General features: G+C 40.5%; 1 protein-coding gene across 1 annotated transcript; it reads right to left on the bottom strand.

Moving 5' to 3' along the window:
• Positions 1-1028: 1028 nt before the first annotated feature.
• Positions 1029-25664, bottom strand: LOC140708432 (uncharacterized). The gene is made up of 16 exons (XM_073004255.2): positions 24007-25664; positions 22144-22226; positions 20876-21032; positions 19662-19823; positions 19319-19444; positions 17197-17417; positions 16404-16450; positions 14212-14308; positions 8601-9300; positions 7299-7381; positions 6382-6538; positions 5456-5617; positions 5226-5351; positions 4422-4639; positions 3085-3137; positions 1029-1160 (listed from the first exon to the last, which is right to left on the bottom strand). The coding sequence occupies exons 1-16, from the start codon at positions 24439-24441 to the stop codon at positions 1063-1065; spliced, it is 2925 nt and encodes a 974-aa protein (XP_072860356.2). The 5' UTR covers positions 24442-25664; the 3' UTR covers positions 1029-1062.

The raw sequence follows: 25664 nt of genomic DNA on the forward strand, positions 1-25664 counted from the left end.
CTTGAAAGCTTTACAGTGGGGTCTTGACTTGAGAACTTAATCCGTATTGGAAGGCGGTTCTCAAGTCAAAAAGTCTGTAAGTCAAGTCTCCATTGACCTACAGTGCATTGAAAACCTATTAATCCCGTAACAGGCCGTTTTTGTTCCATTTTGGTTTTTTTCTGGTCTGTAAGTCAAATCTCAGTCTGCAAGTCAAACCTAAATTTTGCGGCCAGAGAAGTCTGTAACTCAAAAAGTCTGTAAGTCAAGCCGTCTGTAAGTCAAGGGTCCACTGTATTAGGGACACTATAAGTCTGTTCCAACCTGACAGCACAGAACACACAGACCTTGTCCTTGAAGGAATTAGAAAGATAATCAAGTGTAAGAATGTGTCACCAGAGAACAAGACTAAGATCATCCACACTCTTGTATTCTTGATCACCATGTATGGGTGCAAAAGCTGGACAATAAGGAAAGCTTACTGGGGGAAAAAACTGATTAGTTTGAAATGTGGGCTGGGGGAGAGCTTTGCAGATACCCTGAACTGCCAGAAAGACGAACAAATGGGTCCTAGATCAAATCAAGCCTGAACTATCTCTGGAGGCAAAAATGTTGAAACTGGGGCTGACCTACTTTGGGCACATTGTGAGAAGGCAGGATTCTCTGGAAGGACAGTAATGCTGGGAATGGTGGAAGGCAGCAGGAAAAGAGGAAGATCAATCATGAGATGGACTGACTCACTAAAAGAACCCATGAGCTTAGTTGAACAGGGCAGTTACGTCACCTATGTATTATTTTCTGAATTGTTATATTGTGCATGACCAAAGGTTTGTTGAACATGATGTTTAGTAGTTATGTTAGAAATCTAAAGAGTGGAAGCTTTCCACAAGTAAGTGTGTTATTGATTTTTAAAATAACAGCCCAAACAAGCTGAAATAGTGTTTATTGAATCATTTGACTAGGGAGAAATTTTAGAAACATCTTTTGTGACCTTTTATGCTTCAGAGAGAAAAGGAGAGAAATAAGGTAAATCTAATGATTTCTTATGTTTGTAGAATGAATCACAGAGGCAGTATCCTTTCCTTATATTTTCTCCTCCACCTCCTTAATTTGGGATGAAACGACTTTGCCATCCACGACTTCTTCAACAATTGTCTTGATCTTTCTGGTTTTATTTGGATCTAAGGAAGAAAACAAGGAAGGTTCATGACACGTTGTTCACTTATAAACCAGAGTTCAATTCAGATATGCTGGAAACAGTTTTGAAGAACGCTTCTATTTTTTGAGCAGTTTTGTCTTTTTTGAACAGTTTTTTTTAGCACTAGTTTTGTCACCAGTGGCACTGGATTCAAGAAAGCGGAATGCCTCATTTCACAGACATGTCCCTCTGCTTGAACCACAAACTGCCAGTGTGCTTTCCTTATTGTGGTCAGATGCTTTTGAAAAGTTTATGACTTCAGTAGGCAATAAGTATCTGTGGCTCTTCAGGTGCTGTCAGGTAAATGGTGTGGCATGAACTTGAAGAGAGACAGATGTCTAGTTCTCTTGAGAAAGTAAATCAAGTAGGCAATGGTTATATTTTGAATGTACATTATAGAGCAGGGCTGGGCACTGTAGTCCTTCTGAGGTCTTGGGTCTACAGCTCCCATTGGCCCTAACCCTCTCCCTAGCTGGGAGAAAAGGGTTGTGAGATTTGTCATTAAAAAAAAAGATATCTATGGAGCCATAGGTGTCCAACCCTGCTATACAGCCTTATACATTAAATGATAGTCAAGGACAGTGAAAGTGGAACATGAGCAGTTAGGGAGATAAAAATGGAATTAGCTTCAGGGGTATGCCTGAAAGAATCATTTCAAAAGTTATCTCACACCCTATTCTTGCCATCCTCTAGAGCAGTGGTTCTTAACGTGGGCGATAATGCCCCCCAGGGGGCGATTTCATTTTTCAGGGGGGCGGTAGAACGAAAAGGGGCGGCATGGGGGCGCTGGAGCAGAAGGGGGCGGTAGGGGGCGCTGGAGCAAGCCAAACCTGTGAAGATGGCTGCAGCCTTTTTACAATGTGCATGAATATATATTTTCCTCCAATCTTAATTTAGTTTCAGAGTTTTCGTCTTGAAATTTTTAGTTCCTGCATTGCGGTTTGTTTTTATGCCCTTTTTATATTTCTTTTTGTGTCTTAAAATTTGCTTGCAGCTAAATCATTAAATGTTACTTTTGGGGGGCATTTCATTTTCTTGGAATTGAATTTTGTTTTCAGGGGTCATTGGATTTAAGTGTCTTAAAGAAAGAAAGAAAGAAAGAAAGAAAGAAAGAAAGAAAGAAAGAAAGAAAGAAAGAAAGAAAGAAAGAAAGAAAGAAAGAAAGAAAGAAATCATCACCACGGGGGGGAGGCGATGATAACTTCCTCAATGGCTCAAGGGGGCGTTTCCTTCAAAAAGGTTAAGAACCACTGCTCTAGAGTAGCCTCCCCCAACCATGGTCTCTCAAGTGTTTTTGGGTTACAACTCCCATAAACCTCCCCAGGGCTGGTATAATACGATTTGTAGTCTAATGTCCCTGGTGGCATGGGTTATGGAAAGTATATTATGTGAATAACAAACTCATTATCTAAGTATGGGTACTGATATGCAGTATGACTCCCATATCCACAGGATCGGAATCCACTGTTTCAGTAATCTGCAGTTTACTGTACCCCTGTATGCAACATCCAAGGAGGTGAACCGCCTTGTGGCTTTTGTCCTGCCCGTTGTGGTATTTGGCCCATTTCTTTGTATGATGTATATAGGGTTCACTACTATCTGTGATTTCAGGCATTTGTGATAATCGTGGAATGGATCTCCCGTGGATATGGGAGCCCTACTATATCCAAGATGGCCTCCCTCATACAAAAGTTGGAGGTGATATGGGCACTCTCAGGGGAATCACAAAGTTTACAGAAGGGTAAAAAAATACTTAGGGAAGGGAAGAAACGGTAAAGGAGAGTCCTCTCCTTCCAGCCCAATGAGACACTATGCTCAATGGTCATGGAATGCTGTTGAATGGGAAATGAAAAAACTTGGAGGAGAGATGGAATAACATTTTCATGGGAAGGGAAAGGTTTGCTTACCACGGGTGGAATCCACTGACTTGGCGCTTGTCACAGAAGCAGTCTCAAATGAGCTGCAAAGAGATTGGAGACATATTATGTTGCGTTATTTTGCCAGAATCAGAGCTCTTCCAGACAGAAGACTTATTCTTCCTGAAGTACTGGGTTCTGCACCAAAATTATTGGCATTTCCCCAATACTCATAGCATGGATCTCTCATCTTGATTTGATTATTGCTTCCCCCCCCCATTACTTTCTGCTCTTTATCTCTTTTGCTGTTTATGTCTGTGGTGAGAGATCCAGTCAGAAGCTCTCAATTAGCACACTCTCTTGTTTTATCGCTCAAAAACCAAACTAAAAATTAAAAACTACATCTTAACAGAGACATTCCAGCAGGAAACTGTATTTCTTCAAGATTTCTTTCAAGAAAAGTAGTTTTCTGAAAAAGGAAAGCAGAATGTTTAAGGGGAAGTTTACATGCCCTTCACAATAAAAAAAGCTAGAAGAAGTAGTAGAAGTTTTGTTTTTTTCTGGGAAAGCTCCCAGGTTAAGCAAAGGAAGACTTGCTTCAATGTTGTAGAGAACAGACACCCCAGTGAGGGTGCAACTACACAGCAAGATGAATGCAAACTGCCCCACTGTAAAATTGCCTCTTGATGATCAGGTTTCCCCAAGTAAATTCACCTTAATTGGCCACACACAGAGAGAGAAGGAAATTGACAAGCAGACTTGTTTGCAGCTTGTTAATGTAGCTCTCCTATAGTACTCCTTATTTGCTGGAGGCAGAGCTACAGGAGAACTATCTTAATAAGGTGCAAACAAGGGCTGAGTAGCAATTTCCTCCTTTGTCTTATTCTCTCTCTCTCTCTCTCTGTGTGTGTGTGTGTGTGTGTGTGTGTACTTGGGTAGGTGGGTGAGTGTTTGTGTTCCCTAGTGTAATAGCACTTGCACCTTTAAAGAGGTGGGAGAAAAGAATGACATTACTTACAAAGATCCACTCCTCTCAGTGTTTTGCACTGTCCCCATCCCACTGCACCACCACACCTGCCACCAGCATGCCTACACAAGTTTTTCTGTGCTGGTTCAAGTGATCACACCATCTGAATCTATGTGGATAGATCCAATGTCCAAAAAAGTGGAAACCCCAGTGGTGCGGGAAAAAACTAGGGAATGAGGGGTAAACTCCAGGCTGATCTGCTTTGACTTTTACATTTTATCATCAACAGAAATACAGTATGAATCCGACCATCCCAGTCATGTTGCATGTCCCACATTATATGTTGATGTAGTCTTACTAACTACATCTAACCAACTACAACTAACTTAGGTATTTCATTAATTTTTGGTGGCTCTCGTACCCAATCTCGCCATCTAGTAGCCGGCGATAAGTCTCAATCTCCATCTCCAGGTGGGCCTTAATATCCATAAGCTGCTGGTATTCCATATTTTGCCTTTCCATGTCTGCTCGGACCTGGTAGAGCTGTGATTCCAAATTTCCAATCTGAAGCTGCATTTGGGAGAGCTGGGTACAGTAGCCAGCTTCGGTCTCTGCCAGGGTGTCTTCCAGAGACTTTTTCTGTATTTAAAAAAGAAAAAGAGGAATGAATGAAAAACAGAAATTAAAGAGTGTGAGACATTTCCAGAGGAGATGGTCAAAAGCTGAGAAGTAGCTGGTGAAAGGAAAATGCTTAACCCCTTCCTTGCTTGCTCTTTCGCTTCTCCAAATGCTTCTCTCTACAAACAAGCATGAAATCTTGCAGGGGTAAAACCTTTGGGTGCACACTTTTTGGGTCTGCTTTGAGGAAGCTGAGAAAATGGTATCCTAGTCCTAAATTAAGAGTTCAGTTCAGTATTTGTCAGGTTCTTTTAGGCTCACATCTGGATTGAATGTAAGTCTTTTGTGAAGTGGCTTGTCTTGAATAGCTTGAAGATCTGAGATTTCACTGATGCAAATAAACCCTCAACCCAGGAATTATGCCAGCCATGGCATTTGCATATAGGTAATTCTACCATAGGCGTTAACGGGAGAGAAATGCCCCTTTTGTTCGGGTGGTACAAGCCAACTGTGGCAAACTCTACACTACCCCTTCCACCACTAGACCTTGTAGAATTGCTCTGTAAGTGTTAAAAAACTCCTGGATCCCAATGTCTGGTCATCATACCATAGCAAGTTGAGACTGCAGCTCTATCTCCAGGCTTTGCAAAGTACGTCTCAGGTCTGTGACTTCACTTTTTCCAGACTGAAGTTGCTCGGTGTGTGTAGAAATCTCTCTCTTCAGTTCCCCGCTCTGGAATAACACATATTGGGGTGCGTGAATAAAAAAAATGCACTCCACCTCCAAGCAATGTTTAAAGCATTTTATTTGAGTCATTTATTCATCACTAGATTTACCTTCTCGTTGAACCAGGCTTCCGCCTCTTTCCGATGTTCTTCGGCAATGGCCTCGTACTGCGCTCTCATGTCATTCAGAAGTTTGCTCAGATCAATTCCTGGAGCAGCATCCATCTCCACACTGATCTGCCCAGCGGCACTGCTTTGGAATCCAAGGAGTTCCTGTGAAGGGAAAGGAAAGGAAAGGAAGGGAAGACAACCCCCCACCCCAGTCATTAGCTGAGCTGGGAAGTTGCCCTCTGATTCTACAACTCCCAGCTAGTATGGCAATGGCTGGTCATTGGTATACTCAGAACAAATATCCTAACATTATATTTAAAGAAATCGTTCAAATGTAGTTTGATTTTGATAGTATATGTAGGATTCGGAAACTTTTCTTCCATTATGAAATTTTTAATCTTCTGGAAGCTATGTATATCAGTATTCCCACAATGTGTGACAATATATGGAGAAAGAGATGTGTAGTTCTTCAAACGCTTGGTTGAACATGGAGGCTGAAGCTATGGATGAGTGATATTTTTGTTCTGATAAGAATTTCCCACTGTTTGCAAAATTTGGGAATGAAATCAATTGAGAGCAAAGATAAGCAACTCTTTAACAACTTAATGGCAGAGTAGTACAACACAGTCTTCTCCTTGCCAGGAATGGGAATTTGATCAGTGAGATTTTGGTTTTCACTGTTTTTGATAAGACTCTCTCTCTCTCTCTCTCTCACACACACACACACACACACACACACACACTCACTCTCAGTTTCCTTCACATGGGTGTGAAGGAAGCTTAGAACCAAAACAATAGGAGAGCTGCTACTACACTAATCAGGTTCTTAAATTACAATCTCCACTTTTGAACAACGTAGGTCTCTTGAGAAAATTATACTGTAGTTGATGAAGGAACTAAAGTAATTGATATAAAATGCTGCCTACTTCCTCATGGTTCTTCTTGAGGTATGCCAGTTCCTCATTCAGACTTTCAATCTGCATCTCCAAGTCAGCTCTGGTCAAGGTGAGCTCATCCAGGACTCTACGCAAGCCATTAATATCAGCTTCGACACTCTGGCGAAGAGCCACCTCGTTCTCAAACCTAAGAAGGAATCAGATGTGGAGCCTCTAATGCAAATCAGCATCTTTGCTTCATGACACACTCTTTTCCCCGCTAAATACACTTCTTCATACAAAAGAAAATCTGGAGGATGGAGCTTTCGTTCACCGTGTTGCCCATCCTGCATCTAATGTTTCAAAATGTTCCTGCTGTAACATTCTGATATAGACAAGAATGCCAATTTCAATTCATATATGAATTCCCAGAGCTTGATAATGTTGCCACCTAACTTTCCACCATGTTCAGCATCTAGATCTCCTCCACCATCGCCACCCAACTTGAAGAGAGACCTATTACCAAATCCACCTGCAAAACTACACGAACTGCTGGATTTAGACATCTGAACAGAATCTCCACCAAATTTGCTGTAGGAAAAGAACGGATGGAACTCCATTCATGCTCAGATGAAGAGAGAAATGGTGCATAAAATTTTATTTGCAGACCAAAAAGTAATGTTACCAAGCTCTGTGAACTATGCAGATCTATTTATCCACTCTTGTTTTATTCGCTTAATTTGTTAATACCTCTGCCTGTTTGTGGGGTCCCTCTCTATACTTTCATGTTTCTGAAATACAGTTCATCTAAAACTGAATCTTGGTTTTAATTTTCAAATTCTGTGTCTGGCCCTCCCTTGCTTCCCTTTTTCTTTGCCATCTGTATTCAGTTTTTATTTCTACAAAGCTTTAAGATATCCGTGTAGGTTAGAAGTTATCTGTTCCTTTCATCAAACAGCTGTACTTACTTCAGCCTGAAATCATCGGCTGCCAGTCTTGCATTGTCAATTTGAAGAACTATCCGGGCATTTTCAATCATTGCACTGATGATCTGGAAAACAAGACTGTTCCTAGAAAACGCATCTCATTTTTTCTCATAACTGTTTACAAGTCCTAGTGCTATCTTAGCAAAACTGAAGCCAACGCCCTTCACCTATCCTCAGATGCTGTGTGCTTTTACATGCACCAGATCTCATGCTAAACAGCCCATTTTGGTTTAAGTTGCATGTGGCATTAGTAGAAAGCCGTTCTACTGAATTAACAAAAGTAATGCCAGTATGTGAGATCTGAGTTTACTGTGAAATATTTTTTTCACACTATGCACATCAAAAAGTTCTTTCTATAAATGGAAACAAAAATGATTCAATTGGACTAGGTTCACTTGCATTTAAATTGCCCAGTGCAATGAGTCTATGGCTGAGGTATAACTTGATGTAAATTCCCCACTGTCCATTGTATCTGACAACCGGATGATTAATGTAATTTCTTTTTATAAAGGTGTGGTTTGCTCGTGACCACTGATGAGGTCTTATCTAACTACTGTATTAAAACATATGCCTTAAGGTAGAGGAGCTACTAGATGGCTCAGTGACTTATGTATCTGGCTGTGGAGCCAGAGATTGAGAGTTCAATTCCCCAGTGTGCCTCCTGTGAGTAGGGCCAGCCTTGGGTAATCAGCAGAGTCCCAGGATGCCCCAGAAGAAGGGAATGGTAAACCACTTCTGAGTATTCACTGCCTGAAAATACTGGAAAGGGTTGCCATTTATCAAAATTGACATTAGGGCACATGACTATTACTATTTAAGGTGGAACGAGCAAAAAGTAGCCTGGGGTGTCTGTGTCACATTTTTGCAGCCCCCAGTGCTTCCAGTCTTTTTCCAGCAAAAAAGGGGTAAATTGCAGTTACTGAAAGCCCCCAGGGTAAATCACATGCTCCACTGCATTATTTAACACTCCCCCAATAACCATTTTTCAAAAGCGGAAGTGGACTTCGCGTTATTTCCAGCTTCATTTTTTAGTATTTCTTGGTTGTTTGTGTAGTTCTTTGTTTAGGGAGGAGGAAAACGGCCCCTGGATCTGTTAGGATCACCCATACCCACTAAGAAATTATTTCATAGAAATTACTGTAAAAATATCAGCGATTAATGAGCCTGTTCAGCATGGAAGCCATGACATTTCAATTTAGCATGGATATCATAATATTTTTCCCCTAGATATTGTCAAGAATAGTTCCATTAATAAAGAAGTGCAGTGATCTCATGACGGCTTACCTTATTCCTGAGATCTTCAATAAATGGGTAGTATTTACTGTAATCTTGGCCAGCCCCTGGACCACCAGCCCCTGGTCCATTTTTCTCATACCATTCACGGATCTTGCGCTCAAGCTCTGTGTTGGCTTCTTCCAATGAACGCACCCTGTCCAGGTAGGCGGCTAGGCGATCATTCAAGTTCTGCATGGTTTCCTTTTCAGTGCCTACTAAAAAGGCACCTTCTCCTCCCCCACCAGCCCCATAGCCAATTCCCAAACCCCCACCTGAACCCCCACCAAATCCACCTCCTAATCCTCCACCTGAACCCCCACTAAATCCACCTCCTAATCCTCCACCGAAGCCCCCACTAAATCCACCTCCTAATCCTCCACCTGAACCCCCACTAAATCCACCTCCTAACCCACCACCGAAGCCACCACCTAACCCTCCACCGTACCCAAGGCCTAAACCACCACCGTATCCACCACCACCACTGCCACCAAAGTTGAGCAGAGATCCACCACCAAATCCACCCGCAAAACTTCCTGCACTGCCGGTATTGGAGAGCCGGACAGAACCTCCACCGTATCCACTACGGGAAGAGAACTGACGGGGCCCGGCTGATGCGCGGATGGAGAGAGCCATGGTGTATTGAAGAGATCTCAGTTGGAACCTACTCCGGTGAGAGGGTGAAGCAAAATGGCCTTGTTGTATGTTTTGGCTTTATATATGAAACAAAGGGAGCATTTGACTGTGGTAATCCACGCCTCCTTAGGAAACATACTTTCATCTTTCTGCCCATTTAACTACTTCCTCAGCGAACTGATGTGCTCAAAAATGCCCACCCCAAATTGTCTATTGGTGTGGAAACACTGTGCCTTCCAGGTATTTGTTCTGCTAACAGGAGCAAATTGGGTGGAGAAGAGATAAACTCTGAAATAATCCACCCTCTGCAATTGGGGTGGAGATCTTTTGAAAATCTGTCTTCCTTTCAGTTTGTGGAATAATTTATGTTCATTTCTTTTGCCTATATCTATGTCTATCTGTCCCTCACTTTATTTCATCGTAAGTACTTCTTTCCCCTTTTTTCTGTCTGTCTGTCTGTCTGTCTGTCTGTCTGTCTGTCTATGAATGAATGGCATCTGAAACAAAGTGCTGCACTTTGGAGCAATTATATTTAGAGTTCCAGACAGCCCTTTTCAGGATATTCTATTCCATTCTCCCCCTCTTTCACATTCACTCAATGGCCATTGAAGTTTTTGTGGGTTTTTCAGGCTCTTTGGCCGCGTTCTGAAGGTTGTTCTTCCTAATGTTTCGCCAGTCTCTGTACACCAGAGCACAGAGTGCTGTCCTCTGAAGATACCGGCCACAGAGACTGGCGAAACATAAGAAGAACAACCTTCAGAACATGGCCAAAGAGCCCGAAAAACCCACAACAACCATTAGATCCGTGAAAGCCTTCGCGAATATAATTTGAGCTTGCTCAGTTTTCATTGGGCTGCTTGGAATAGGAAAGTTAATAGATGGCATTATATTCTGTTGATGCATTGTAGAATTGCATTAGCTTTTTTTTGCTGCTGCATCACACTATTGGTGCATGTTTAGTTTGTAGTCCATGAAGAACTCTAGATGCTCTATCTATCTATCTATCTATCTATCTATCTATCTATCTATCTATCTATCTATCTATCTATCTATCTATCTATCTATCTATCTATCTATCTATCTATCTATCTATCTATCTATCTATCTATCTATCTATCTATCTGTCTATCTATCTATCTATCTATCTATCTATCTATCTATCTATCTATCTATCTATCTATCTATCTATCTATCTATCTATCTATCAAGTATAAATATATTAAATATATATAATTTATATTTGTGCACTTGGTCTTTTCTACCTGTATATAGAAGTTTGCATTTCCAACTCTTTGCATTTATTCCTGTTGAAATATGTTTGGGGCCAGTTGCCCAAGCTGTTTAAGGTCATTTTGAAACCTAATTCTGTCTTCTGAGATATTATTTATCCCTCCAGCTTGATGTCATTTGTAAATCTGGTGAGCATCCCCCTCATCCACGCTCATTATAAGATGTTGAAATGTTAAAAATGCAGAAAACTGAAAATATATATTCTTATCTATTCTAATCAATGGGGAAACATGAAAAAATTAGAAAAATGGAGGCAGAAATATGTACATTGGGAAAACCAGGCAAATAAAATGTATATGAAGCTTCATACAAGGTTCACGAATAAAGTTTTGCAACCCGATTAAAACAGTAGGAGATACAGTATAACAATACAGACCGAGGCCTCTGTCCAATGACATCATTATGCTGGTACAAGATCCACTGCACTAGAAATGGCAAATCGTCAGCATTAATGCAGTGGTGATACCGCATAAAGTTTTTAGCATGGCAGCAATTGCTAATTGGTTGAACAACTTCTCGAATAACTGGTTGCCCAAGAACTTGTACAAGAGGTCCAAGATGTTTTTACATTCCTAGCAGTAGAGCAAGCTGGTGAAACATGTAAGAAGAGATCATCAGGAGAGGCCTTTCCCTTGCTCCTACCACCTTCATAGGTGCGCTTGGTGGGAACATGGGGGAGTGACTTTTCTGCTGCTGCTCCCAGACTTTGGAACTCCCTTTCACAAGAGGCCAGGCTGGCCCATTTTTACTGTCCTTCCACAAGCTGGCAAAGACCTTTCTTTTCAGGCAAGCTTCCGCTGAGCGACTGGCTGCTTGAGTGGGTTCCTAAATGTATTGCTGTACTTTACTGCTTTAAATGTGTTTTGATGTTACTTTTGTCTTCTGTTTTTAGAGCAATATTTGTTTTATCCTTTCAGTATGTGCACTCATTGTTATTAGCCTTACACGCTGGCTTTTAATGATGTAAACCTCCTTGGGTCCTTTTGAAGAAGAAAGACAAAGCGAAAATATTTTAAATACAAAAATAAATAAGATGTAGAATGAAAGATGAACTGTTAGGCTGCTCATGATGGCAGTTTCAGAAGTTGTTTCCATATAAAGATGAACATTGAAGAGCTTGTGCTAAATTATCTTGCAGAAATAATTTTATCCCCAAATAATTTGAGATCTTGGAAATACTACTTTTTGACTACAGCCCCCAGTATCCCCAGCCACTGCAGTAGATCTCATTGGCTGGGGATTCTGGGAGTTGTAGTTACCTTTCCGAAGCTCAGATACGATGCAATCTTTACACAAATATAGCGACACATGACATCAACCACAGTAACAGCATGCTGTGCTTCTTATTTGGAACAAAGATGTGGAGAATAAATATTAGATTTTATTTTCTTAGTCTGAGCGCAAGAGGCTTTGAACCCTATATGTTAATGCTATAATGGTTTCAGCAGACAGATAGCATTTTCTGTTGTGTACATTGCTTTTGCTTATCTTCTTGAGAGTGTCATCTTTACAATAGATCCAAGCCCTCCCAGTAATGGGTGTGGATTTTGACAGTGATTTCCTCTGAATAGTGGTGGTGTAACAAACTGACGGATCTGAAGGAGATACCTCCCCCTCCCTCTTCTCTTTCATAGAACTGAATACAGTACTGTACGTGACTCATGGCTGTGTAATGGAGCATTGCTTACTTTAGCTTCTTTACCTTACAGATCAAGTGTATGAAAATGGTTACAGGGAGGTCCTCAATAGTAATCTTGTATATTCACATTTTGTTTCGTTGAGAGAGAAACCGGTGTCCTATCTTGAAGAATTGTTATTTTCTTGAGAATGTAATGAGAAGTAAGCCACAAGATATGACACACAGGTGAGGAAGAGACACCTAAAACAAAAGTCTACAATTTGTACACAATTTGGGGCTACAAATGAAATTCCTCAAGTTACTGTTCCCCAACTGTTCATTTGGAGCACTATTCTGGCACTGCCCGTAGTCTTTCTGTTTTTCCATGGTCAAGTTGGTCAGCTGGACTGAAGGGTAACACGTACAGTACGGGTACTGCAAATAGCCAAAAACAAGTAACATAATCCTCCCAACCAGCACAATCCATTGTTCATGCTGCCTCTGTGTCTGTGTGTGTGTGTGTGTGTGTGTGTGAATTTTAACAATGTGTGTGTGAATTTTAAAAATGTGTGTGTGTGTTTGTGTGTGTGTGTGTGTGTGTGAATTTTAAAAATAATGACTTCCTGCAGCATACTTTATACATATTCCTTGTTTAAAGGTCAATAACAGGGAAATTGGTCTTTGTTTCTAGGTAAATAAGACTGCAAAACTAATAAATGTACAAGCTGTGTTGTCTTCTTCCTATGACTAAAGCACAGGATGAAAAGGAAAAAGAGATACGGTTGTTAAGTTGTTCACTCTTTGTCCATGTTTTGAAGGTTACTGAAAGTAACCCCGAGGGACTCTAGAAGCAGCAAGTTTAAATGTAGTATGACGCTAACCCTTCTGGGTGCAGATGCTGTCGTATATGGCAGAAGAATTGCTCTCATTGCAAATAATGGCTAACCAGAAAGACTAGCAAGCATGCATAGTCTCTTGCATGTCGCAAGCATAAGCTGGGTGTTAGAAACCTTTACAGTTACCAATGAAATATAAAGCATGTTTCTAATCCTAATAGTTGCAAATATGTCTAGGCTCTTAAATGTTAGGAGATTTCTATACTTTTTACAGATTATTACTGCCCTCTGTCTTTGTCCCATAGTCCCAATTCCTTTGTTTCTTACCTGTCCATTGTCTCCAGTACCTTAAACAGCTAGGGCTCAATGTACCTATCATGAAACAGAGGGAGGTACTCCCCAAGAAAGAACTTGTGGATGTCATTGAAGAAAAGCAGAATGTTAGTTATTTAATTTATTATAATTTTATTGTCAAGGAGGAAATTTTCTACCTCGTAGTGTTAGATTAACATGGCTGACTTTAAGTAACGATGTCCCTTGGTCAAGGTGCTGTTTGCTGCCCTGTCTCAGATTCATGCTCCCTCACATACAACCCATTTCTCATTTTCTTCCCCCAAGTTAAGCAGAAGCAAGGTCTGAAGATTAAGTATATTTAGGAATGTATCCCTGAGATAAGATTTAAGCATTAGCAGTTTGTCCCAAGGTTTTTTTCTTTAGAAACTAGAATTAGTGCAATTGTAGATTGTCAACTTGAATAAGAAGATAGGATCGAACAAGTATGCTATGTATTCATTCATGATTCATGGAAAAGAAAGCAAGAGAACTATCTGATAGGTTCAAAATCTAATTTAAATACGGATCATTGGGTGCCATGTTAGTCAATGCGTTTTGCATAGATGCATTAGAAATTCTCACAGTTTTCTTATTTCTCCATCCACCTCTCTGCTTGTGGGCACAGATCACGCAGAAGAGTTGCATGGTATGCTATAATGATTTCAGCAGATAGATAGCACATTCAGCTCTGTACAGTACTGGTGTTGGGAGACCTGAAATAGCATCAGAACTGTCCTTCTTGAGTCCCTCTGTTTTTTCAGTGTGAGGTTATTGCATTTATTTATTTAAAATATAGCAAATCATAGTGAAAGCTATTGGGCTGCATCTAGACTGAGTACATAGCTTCATTTTTGAAATTAGATTATTTTTGTTATGAAGGACATAAAATGCAGGTCAACCCACAATTGGCTAGATCTTCTGTTCCCTCTCATTAACGCTGGATGAAACCACTTTCCCGTCCACCATCTCTTCAACCACAGTCTTGATCCTCCGAACTCTGTTCTTTTCTGGAAATAAAGATACACATTATAGATAGGGCAACATGGGCAGATGAACTAGTGCAATCATTTCTCTTACTTGTGCATAAAGTCCATAGTGACATCCCTGGTATATAAGGTTTGGATTTAGATTTAATCCTAAATAGTTTGGATCTACTGCAAGCAGTTTTGATTGAGTCCTGTTGATTTACTGAACACACCTGATCTTGTTTGATTTTGAAAGTTAATTGGATGTGAGCCTGATTAATACTTGCATAGTAGACCACCAGGGATCTCTAGAGAGCCACTGCTGGTCTCTGTGTTGACAGTACTGAGCTAGATGGAGTTATGGTCTGATTCAGTATAAGGCAGCTTCTTCTGCTCCTAAATGGAACATGTTGTATGTATAACTAAGACTGGATACAACTTCCCAAAGAAGAATATTCTGAGATGTCACACTTTCCATCCTCTCCAAGGGGAGGACATGTCATAGTCTGGGGTTGCTATGTAAAATATACATGCAGCCACACAATCCAAGTGCTCTCAGTCTGCATTTATTGGGACATTAATACAGTAATTCAGTAAGTAGGCCCTTGTTATTTTATGGACAGTTGGGTTGGTATTGAGCTTCACTGAAAATGGGATAGATCAGCTTTAGATGGATGGTAAAGAGGTAGGAAGATTGTCCATTTCGTACCCAAGGTGGCAATAGGTAGAATACTTGTTACACCTAGGGGAGTCCAAGATGAGGCTCTCATGTCCCCAGAGTAGCTGCAGGACAAGATCCCTTGGTCCAGGTAAGCTTCTGCAGGCCCAGTCTTCCATACTTCTGTTGTTGTTGCCAGACTGGGCCTCTGTCCAGGACATTCAATATAAGACCAGGAGCCCAAGGATAGGTCTAGGGAGCTGACCTGTCCTTCACTTAGACTTCTGTGATGTTCTCCTAGGATGGCTACCAAGCCCAGGGAGTAGGCTGTAAGATTCCAGGATTTAGATCCAGCTGCTGGAGAACTTCTAGGAGAGAGGCTGCCCCATGTTTCATCAGGGAGTGTCTCCTGGGTGCAACAGGTCTCCTTGCTCCCTGAGCCCCGGGAAAGGTCCAAGGCTGTGCCATTACAGCAGAGAAACCTCATCTCTGTCCTGCCCTCCAAATGTGTTGGGAAGGAAACTGCACTTGAGAGAGCCCTTCCTCTTTCCTTCTAGCCTGGCCTCCTCCTTGAGCTACTTTCATGGCTTTGAACCTCCTTCTCTGAACATAAGCCCTGTCCATCTGCTCCAGCAACAGTCCATTGTTGCTGGGCAACTGGTGGTCTCTGTGTCACCCACTGATTCCATCAACCAAGGGTGTCCAAGTAAGTAAGTAGTGCGGCTGGAGCTTGGCCAAAGTGCAGGGACCAGCCATGGCAGTCACCCATACCTCACAACGGCAGACAACTGGAAAAGTTGTCCCACTTGCAAAAATAAAGCAAAACCTTTAAAAATCTCAGTTTGTGTTGTGCGAGACAAATTTGTCTATTAGGGTACTGCCTTTCAGTGAATGGATAGCAACTAGGTTGTTGCTATGAGCAGGTGAATAAATTTCATTTCCTAGTTAAGTCAGTTAAAAAAGTAAAACAAAATTGATCTATCAATACAGATAAAATAAATAAATTTTTGGAGTAGATGGAGTGGAAATATTTTTCAGTGAAATAACATTTTTAATGGACTGCCCTATGTTGAATCCCTTAGTAGGTAAGGGGGAGGTACATGAAAGAGTGGAAAGGAATATGTTGGATTTGCAAAACAAAACCATCCATTTCACAATTCACGAGACGGCTTCAGAAAGGTGCCCATTACTGAGGCTTAAACTACATACATACAACAATGAAAACTGCACAAAGACAAACTTAGTCAAGGAGGAACTTTTGTTCCAAGAAAGTGTAAATTAAAGAAATGTATACAAAAATGCTCAAAAACGTGTACCAAAAGATGCACAAAAATATACACGGATTTCCATTTAGGAAAAAAGAAAAGTCCATATGGAACTGAGCCGAAACAAGAGGACTGGAAGGGTGCTGAGAACTGTAATGATAAGAGTGGCAGATCTCCATGTTCCTATGTGAGTGGGTGGGTACTTTACTCATACCTTTCTCATCTTCTTCTCTTCTGGCAATCTCCAGTTCTGAAATCGTTCTGTTTAAAAACAACACACAAAATATGTATTGTTAATAGTAAAGCTCTGGCTTTTAACAAGCTAGGCATCATCCTTTGTTTCCTACACTTGAGCTCTTTATGTCAAGTTGGTTGGAACGCATCTCACACTTGCTCTTTCAGCAGGCCATTCCTGGTGGCTGTTCCTAAACTGTAAAGCCCGCTTCCAAGGGAGATTAAACGGCCACTTTTCTTTTTTTGCCTTTCAATCATCATGCCTATTTTTATTCACGTGGGGCTTTTGGCAACTGACTGGTGGCAGAGAATAGGTCTTTTAATGGAATGGGGGTGGATACATTTTTAATGCTTTTATATTGTCCTTAGTGCAACCATTTCTTAACAATTGGCTTAATTTCTGGTTTTGTGATTTATACCTGAATATGTTTTAATTTTCTGAGCCAGCCTGAATTCCTGTCTTGGGAGAAAGACAGGATATCAGTCAATCTATCCATCAGACAAAAATCATTCATTCGTTCAGTCAGTCAAACTGCCGGTCTGTGGACATGTCCAAATTAGGTACATATGAAGCTGCCATTGGCCAGTTTGCCCCAGTATTATCATCTGTGATTGGCAACAACCCTCCTGAGTTTCAAGCAGTACTTAGTCCTAGCCCTGGCTGGAGATGCGGAGGATCAAACTGGGAACCTTCTGCGTGTGAAGTATGTGCTTTGTCATTGAGCTTTGGCTCATCACCATAGCAAGTACAATGTCTCTAGTCAAATGCTTACCTGCTGTCTTCCCCTTCCAGCAGACGGCGGTAAGTGTTAATCTCTGCCTCAAGCTTGACCTTGATGTCCAAAAGGCTGTTGTACTCCTGACTCTGCCGCTCCATGTCACTTCGCAGCTGCATCAGTTGTGCTTCCACATTCCCAATGTTGGCCTGGATTTGGGCTATGATGGTGCCATAACGGGATTCAACCTCTGCCAAAGCATTCTCTCGATCCGCTTTCTACAATAAGAGATCAAATATGGGCTCAATCAGATGGGAATTTGTCCCATTGTTTGGTGTGCTGTGGGGATGGGTTGGTTCATTCTTTTTCTATGGTGGACCACATAGTCGCTATCGCAATGTTTAATGTGTAAACCACCCAGAGTGGCCTTGGCAGCCAGATGGGCAGTATATAAGTCAAACAAACAAACAAACAAATCAATCTGTCCCTGGAGTATCCCTTTTTGAGCCCCTCTCAGAGGCTTCTGCTTGTTTGGATGAGGTAGATATGCTCTAGTTTGGCCCGTTTCCGGTGAGTGTGTGTGATTTCCAGGAATGAATCAAAATTGAGCCTTGCAGTTGTCAAAGCTGCCAAGGTTTCTTCTGCTGTCAATTACTGACATCATCAAGTTGCTTAATAAACGAGGCACTTCAAGATATCTGTAAATTGAACATCTACTCTTCTGTGGAAGGGCAGGGGAAGCGAAAGTATTATTTTTGCCTCTGTTAGACCATTGCTGATGTGCTGTATCACTTAAAAAATATTTTATTTGCCTTGTGTGTAGCACTGCTTGTGAAACTGCCTGCAGCTGCAGTTTCGATTAGCACTTCTCAGAAGGCAAATAAAATATTTTTTCAATTTAATCTAAGTGATACAGCAAATCAGTTATGCTATAGCAGAGGCAAAAAATAATAATGTTAACTTCAGTCCACTTAACCCTCTTCAGGGGAGTAGGGGACTTGTTCAGTTTACCAATATCCTGAAATGGCTCACTTATTAAGCTGCTTCATGATACCAGAAATTGACAGTGGAAGAAGCTGGACTAAATGGGATTGCTTAAGGTCCATATGCCACTTGGATGCAAGGATGGCATATTGCACCTCTACCTGACTTCAAATGACCCTATTTGGACCGCACGGGCCCTCTCCAAAAGGACCAATGTAGATATGCCCTGTGTTGTTCAAGACAATTTAGTAGGATATTGAAAGAAGATGTTTATCAGTAGCTGTCAGAGTGAACAGTTCCAGTTTTTCTCTTAACATTGATCATTATTATACTGATCTTGTGATGCTGGGAACTGGTATTAATTTGCCAATTTAAAATTGAGAACTGGGATTTGGAGAGCAAGGGAAAGTGCTGCTGAAGTTGCAGCACAGCTTTAGCAGCATAAAGGCAAAGCATGAAATGTGCTGTGCAGTGTGCATGACGCTGGCTGTCAGACTAGGTGGATTTATATTTGCAAAGGTTGATGGAGAAGAACTTTAGAACCTTCCATTGTGTTTATTGCCTTAAGGCTAAAAAGGTTGTGTTATGTAACTTTGTAAAGAAGTTTTTAAAAAGTAGCTGTTGTTACACACCATCAGGTTGCCTTAGACATATGGTAACTGTATGAATGAGGGGAAAAAGGGAAAAAAATAAGCTATAGACAAATGAAGAAAAAATCAAAAGTAGCTGTAAGCAGCCACAAAAGGTAGGATAAACCTTACTTTTTGAGAAAATCTGCCTCAATCTGTAAATGATAAATCATTTTAATCATTTTATTAAGAAGCTCTTCCCATATATGTTTACTGAATGTCACAATTTCATCCTGTTGCAATGTATCTCCCTGCCCCAACTCCACTCTAGCTTACTTCTGCCTCTTTTTGTCGCCAGTTGGGGCAAGCTTTATGATCCCTGACTGAAGGCTATGGAATTTCAATCTTAAATCCTCCATTGAGGTTACAGGAATGCTTGTCTGTGCCAATACTACAGTGTGTTATATAAATCATCCCAAATCTAGCATGGATCAGCATTGGATAAGTATGTGGGGGGGGGGACTGCCCTTGGGAGAAGCTTCTAGAGATCAATAGACAAGGCACCCAATAATTATTTAATTAAACACACTGTAATTTCTTGCTGTAGTTAAGCAGTCAGGTTTTACCAAGCTGAGCTGGGTTTGGAGTTCGATCTCAAAGTTTTGGAGTGTGCGCCTCCGGTCTGTGACCTCACTTTTATGGCTCTCAAGCTGTTGGGTAGTGGTGGTCACTTGCACGTTCCATTCTTCAACCTGAGATATAAAGAAGGCAAGAATGATTTCAATAAATAGAAAACACATTGAGCTGGAGTGAAGGCTGCACTGTTCGGTTAGACTGACAGATTAAAAACTTCCAGATGACTAAAAAGATTTTCTTAACATCAGTATGACCTGCTTTTCCCTGCCTGCCCATTCCCAATGTAAAGGGCTCAGCTAAATGAACAATATTCATCAGAATAATAAACATCACCTGCTTATCAAACCGCTCTTTGGCCTCTTGACGATTCTTTTCAGCCATGACTTCGTATTGCTGGCGCATGTTGTCCATAATCTGGGCTAGATCAATGCCTGGAGCAGCATCCACTTCTACAGAGACAGTCCCGCCTAGCTGCTTCCGCAACACTTCCATTTCCTGCAAACATTCATGAGAATCAGCATTCTCAGTTGATTAATTTACAATCCTATTGAAGGGATGAATTAATTTGAGCTTTGCATATTCTAGTGGAGTGGCTAGTTAAGTGAAATGACTTATAATTTGTAACAACACCTTCCCCATCACAATAAAACAAATTTTATAGAGTTCACTGTATTCTTTTTTGTGACGGATGAGTGACTTTTCTAAATTTATTAATCTATTAGTTAAAATTGTTTCCAGATGACTTTTATCCTTTGAGTCAGTGGTTCCCAAACTTTATGGACTTATGGGTTCCCTGAACGGTGGCAGTGGTGGCAGAGCAAGGGGAGCAGGAAGGGGTGTGGGACAGAGCAGGAAGCAAAGAAGCCTGAAGGAACCAGAACTGGAAGAGCAGCAGCAGCAACACCACCACCCCTGGCCGACTGTGAAAAAACAAAAGGGAAACTTCCATGTTGTTCCCGGCTGGCTGGCTGGTGCACCAGGGAGCCCTGGAGGGCCGCAAGGGCCACGGGGTGCTATGTCGTACACCTTGGGAACCTCTGCTCTAAGATAATAAGGTTGTTTATAAGATGACATCAACATCAGAAAAACAGTAAGACATACAACACGTCCATCTATGTCCACAACTGTTTATATGAATAGGTACATTTTTTTACTAACTGTGGCTTGAATTTATAGAGCCACTATTTCTGTTTGTCAAGGACATTGTTTTTCTGCTTCTAAATTCTGCTTTTGTAACTTCCAGTATTCAAGTGAAATATCTGCAGAGCACAATTTCCCCACCTGACCCGGTAGGGGAAATACTTTAAAAAGTCTTGCAGTACAATACCAATTTCTGTGTTTGTTTAACTGACTCTCCTGGTGCTGTTTAAAACAGATCACTTTGACCTGGTGCCTGGTAGTGCCAGCTTTGTTTAGTCCACATGGATGTATTTAGGGTAACTTTTCCAGGTGCAAGTCTTTTGAACCATTCTGCACCTGTATCTGCAGAATAGCCTGCAGCCAAGAATATTCATAACCCTTTAATTCAAAATGGGATACTCTCTTACCTCCTCATGGTTTTTCGTAAGGTAAGCCATTTCTTCCTTCAGCCCTTCAATCTGATGCTCCAAATCAGACTTAACCAGTGTTAACTCATCAATTAGCTTCATCAATCCCTGCATGTCATGTTCCACATTTTGCCTCAGTGCCAGCTCAGTCTCATACCTATTCAAAATTTAAAAGTACAGATCAGCTGCCTTCTATTAGCAAGTCGGTGGAACATAATCAGTTCCTCAGCAATAACAACTGATTTCTTCATGCCAAGTTATTCCTAAATTCCATCTTTATGTAGTTCTCATCTATACCTCTAGATGCAGTCGCAGACTTCCTCCCTGTCCCACTTCCACATTTGTTCTGTATTCACTTTTGCCTTTTACAAAAAGAAGATGGAATCTATTGCTTTTAAAAAAAATTATTTTAAAAAAATCTCAGCATTTTTGTGCAAATACTATATTGTAAACATTGCTTGAACATATCCCCACTTCAACTAAGGCATGTTTGAGAGGTGGTTATGAGAGAAGTTTAATCACATATCACTTTGGTGATCCTACTTTGGGGGATGAAAACTCCAAGAATTCCCGTGCCATCTTGAGCAGTGCTTCCCAGCTTGGGTCTCCAGATGTTCTTGGACTAAAACTCCCAGAAGCCTCCACCATCACCTGTGCTGACCAGGTTTTCTGGAGTTGTAGTCCAAGAATCTCTAGAGAACCAAGGTTGGGAACCACTGAGCCAGAAGATTCTAAAAGCAGTAATCTCAAAAAGCAAGGTTTCCATCTTCTGGAGTCCATAGAATCTGGACTATAGTGATTATTAACCTATTGTACAAAGCAGTGGTATATATAAAACTGATCTGAACTACTCTGAGCCTTTGGAGGAGAAAAAACTTATCTGTAATGTACGATTCTAGTTTCCAGAAGCCAGATTGAATGAGTCCAAATATCAATCACATACAACTTTTTTTCTAAGCTTGGACTATATCTGTGCCAAATGTGGCCAAATTTCCACATTTTTGTTGCAGCAGACCTGGAAATGCTAGACCCTGATCGCTTCAAGCTATTCCCGTCCTGTTTTTGAGGGATTTTAGATGCGTGTTTCACCTTTGAAGCTTTAGAAATCCTTCAGTTGCAACGGAGAACCCAGGTAAGCTGTGTTAATTTTTCATGATTTTGTGTGAAATATAATTTGTGTTTACTTTCACACTGAATTTTGATAACTAAATATTACTATATGTGTTAATGGATTGCTACATGTATTCATTGCTTTTTATAATACATACTTCATTCGGAAATCATCAGCGGCCAGCTTGGTGTTATCAATCTGCAGAATGATCTGGGTGTTATCTAGTCGTGCTGCGATAATCTGGAAGATGACAATATGTGTAGAAAACTGAAGATTAATCATTGATCTAAAGATGATAAAACAGAAGTTTAGAGGCTGAAAAATCCACTTAATGTGAAGTAGGATGCCAAAACCCAGCATTAAGAACTGGAAGAGCCTACCTAGGTGACTGTTTTGTTTTGTTTCTTTGGAGGGGGGGGGGAACCCTGGCCTTTTCTGGTCATTTCTGGATATGAGATATAGTGGGTAAAAATTTGGCTATGAGATTCTGGAAGCTATATTTCAAAAAGCTGACTTTTCAAAGTGCTTCTGTTCTGCCACCTAATTTCATTTTACAATACTGTACTGTATTTCAAATGTGCACATATCTTCTTGTATTAGAGTTGGAGTTCAAAAATCTGACTTGGCATTTTTAGTACCTTAAGAAGAATTCCCACCTCAGTGAAACTGCCACAAGCATGAATACAGTGGCAGATGTCCACAGATAATCTTGACCCAAGTTTAGTGTTTTTTTTTATAAAATAAAATAATGCGGTCAAATTAATATGAATTTAGAAACTACGATCCATACATGGACTACACCCTTGCACTGCTTCAATAAAAAGCACATCTTAGGTAACAATCTACTACATATTTACCTTTACACGGGTGTAACTTTATGACAGAGATTAGATTAGCTACAGGGTGGTGATAAAAAAAGGGTGGAATGAGTGAGTTACAGGATGTACACGTAAGGCAATTCCCATTTACGTTTGGAATTTTAGAGCAAAGGTATATTCATGCATAGATGCAAATAGATCAATGGATGCATTGAGTGTTGTTAGTAATATACATGGCATTTTACACTCTCCAAGGAGTGTCTATCGTACTATTTGTTGCATTTATGTAGTTCTTCCAACAAGGTCAAGGCATTGTAAATGACTCTCTTCTCCCCACTATGCCTCACTACTTTGTTTTTAAAAAGTGAACTGATGGCATATATTTTTGCGATACTCTTCAGCCTGAATTCACACATGATCGTGGAATGAGGCTGTATTTACACCAGGTCCCTTGAGCACAACTGAGCTCTTACTTTTTCACTATCAACTAAAAATGGAATAACAACTATGGTTCCACACAGTACTCTTAGTGCTATTTTATCCAGTAATAACCATGCTCTTATTTCAGTAAATTTAATAGCCTGCAGGTACTGTAAAATAGTAACTTCCTCCTTGTAGACTTTGTCATATCTATGGCATAATTCTCATAATTGTAGTTAGATTATTGATATGTAGCCTTATTTTAAATTTTAAATATTAATATCCGCAATTCCACATACTACTTTTGCAAATATTGGTAGATTTTTTCAAAAAGAACCCCCACAAAACTCTGAAAGGAAATTCTCTTGCATGTGTACTAGTTAGAACTGAAGCAATGGGTACAATTACTCCCAGTTTAGAGAGGACCTTGATATATCTGCCTCCTGTGTAGCTGTTAAAAATTAAAATCCTCACAGAAAAAAGAGTTGGTAACCCTAATTCAGAATGTGGTTGAACATACAGTACATTCAAATCCACGAAACATTTGAATAAATACTCTTCCACAGGCTTGAAAGAATTTGGGTCTGGATGAATGAATCTGCCCATTTGGTTTCCCTCACATTCATTTTCTTCAAAACCTCAAGTTCTTTCCACCTCAAATATGAAGAAATTTCTGAATTTGGTAAGTAAACAGAAATGAATTTCTCAGCTATCCCTATGTTTTAACCGACTTGCACAGGTATCAAGTGCATGGTTAAAGTCCTCATAAATCAACCTCTTACCTTGTTTTGGAGGTCTTCAATAGTTTTATAATAATCAGCGTAGTCTTGTTTGACAACAGGGGAGCTCTTCTCGTACCACTCCCGGATCCTCGTTTCAAGTTGAGTGTTTGACTTTTCTAAAGAGCGCACCTTTTCCAAGTATGAAGCCAGACGGTCATTCAAATTCTGCATGGTAAGTTTCTCATTATTGGCAAGTAGCAAGTCACTGGTGGAAGTACTGAGTTGAAAACCACTGCCAAATCCACCATAGTTGATGGTGGATTTGGCACCCGTAGAAATACGGGTGCCATAGCCACCAGCTCCTCCGTGAACACTGGGTGCCCGGTATTTCTGGGAGGATGATGTTCTGTAGATTGTGCTACTACTTAGGCTTGGTACTGTAGGCTGGAAAGAAGAACTTGAACTTCTTCGGTAAGTAGCATTAGAGAAAGCCATAGTGACAATTTTTTTAAAAATAAAGTGGCCGAGAAACTAGCACTTCTGCAGATGCTAATGGACAGAGAATGTTTTACAGGGCAAACTCCACAGACCTTTATATCTGTGTGTTTTAAAAAAAGGTTTGACAGTGTTAAAACTCCACCTCTAGTGACAGAAAGTTAAGGCACTGTTGACACTCTCAATATTTCCTGTATCCTATCACCTGGTAATAAACGAGACCTTTAATCGATACGTCAGCTTACATTATTGAAGTCAACTGAGCTTTGGTCCAAAGTCTGCCAGAGGAATCCGGGTTCCTTTTAGAGCAAAAATATCTTTTGAATGACTTATTGCACAGTTAATTGTTGCTGTGGCCTGTCATGATCTGTAAGTAACACAGCCACGCCCCTCCTTTTGGAGAAACTATCTGTAGGAAAATCAATATACAGGATGGCTGAAAGTGACTCTCATTCACACAGACAGAAAAAGTCATACAGTGACTTCATTCCTGTTTGAATCCATCCTTAAATGACCAGATCCCTTCTATAGAAACAGAGGTCCGTATCCTCCTGCTAGTCTCAGCTAAAAGTAGGTCCACTAAATCAATTGCTTGAATTGTACGTCAACACGTCTATCCCAGTGGGGCTAGCAACAGGATATTGATCAGAATCTTCTCTAATAAATCCCATTCTTTATCTATGAATAAAGTAAATGTTTTTTTAAAGGGACTTCCACATCCTTGTAGTTTGAGACTACTAAATTTAGTTATCAGATGCATTATTTTTCCATGTTAATGATCCACATTAATGTAATTATAACTGACCAGTGGGTTTTTATGGAAAGGTAATGTAATCCTCTTGTAAACACTAGATCACTGGTTCTTAACCTTGAGTTACTCAGGAGTTTTGGACTGCAACTCCCAGAAGCCTTCACCACCAGCTGTGCTGACTGGGGTTTCTGGGAGGTGCAGTTCAAAAGCATCCAAGTAACAAAGGTTAAGAACCACTGCACTAGATGTTATTTGTGGAGACATTACTGACTAAATATACTAGGACACAAAGTTTTCACTTTCCAAACCATTTCGATTTCAAAGAATTATAGAATTAGAAGGAATCTTTTCGTTCATCCACTCCACCCTCTGCTGCTGTAAGAAATCCACTAATACAGCATAGAAATGGGAAAAGTTATTTTTTGGACTATAGTTCTCACCATCCCCTAGTCATCATGTCCAACTACAGTAC

Source organism: Pogona vitticeps, chromosome 6 (genome assembly GCF_051106095.1).
Source record: "Pogona vitticeps strain Pit_001003342236 chromosome 6, PviZW2.1, whole genome shotgun sequence".
Classification (NCBI taxonomy): domain Eukaryota; kingdom Metazoa; phylum Chordata; class Lepidosauria; order Squamata; family Agamidae; genus Pogona; species Pogona vitticeps.

Excerpts from the sequence above, each read along its gene's own strand:
- LOC140708432 (XM_073004255.2), bottom strand. The coding sequence starts at position 24,441 with ATGGCTTTCTCTAATGCTACTTACCGAAGAAGTTCAAGTTCTTCTTTC. Across the intron at positions 19,445-19,661 it reads AAGAGCGGTTTGATAAGCAG|GTTGAAGAATGGAACGTGCA; the intron begins GTGATGTTTATT and ends TTTATATCTCAG. Across the intron at positions 5,352-5,455 it reads AAGCCTGGTTCAACGAGAAG|AGCGGGGAACTGAAGAGAGA; the intron begins GTAAATCTAGTG and ends GTGTTATTCCAG.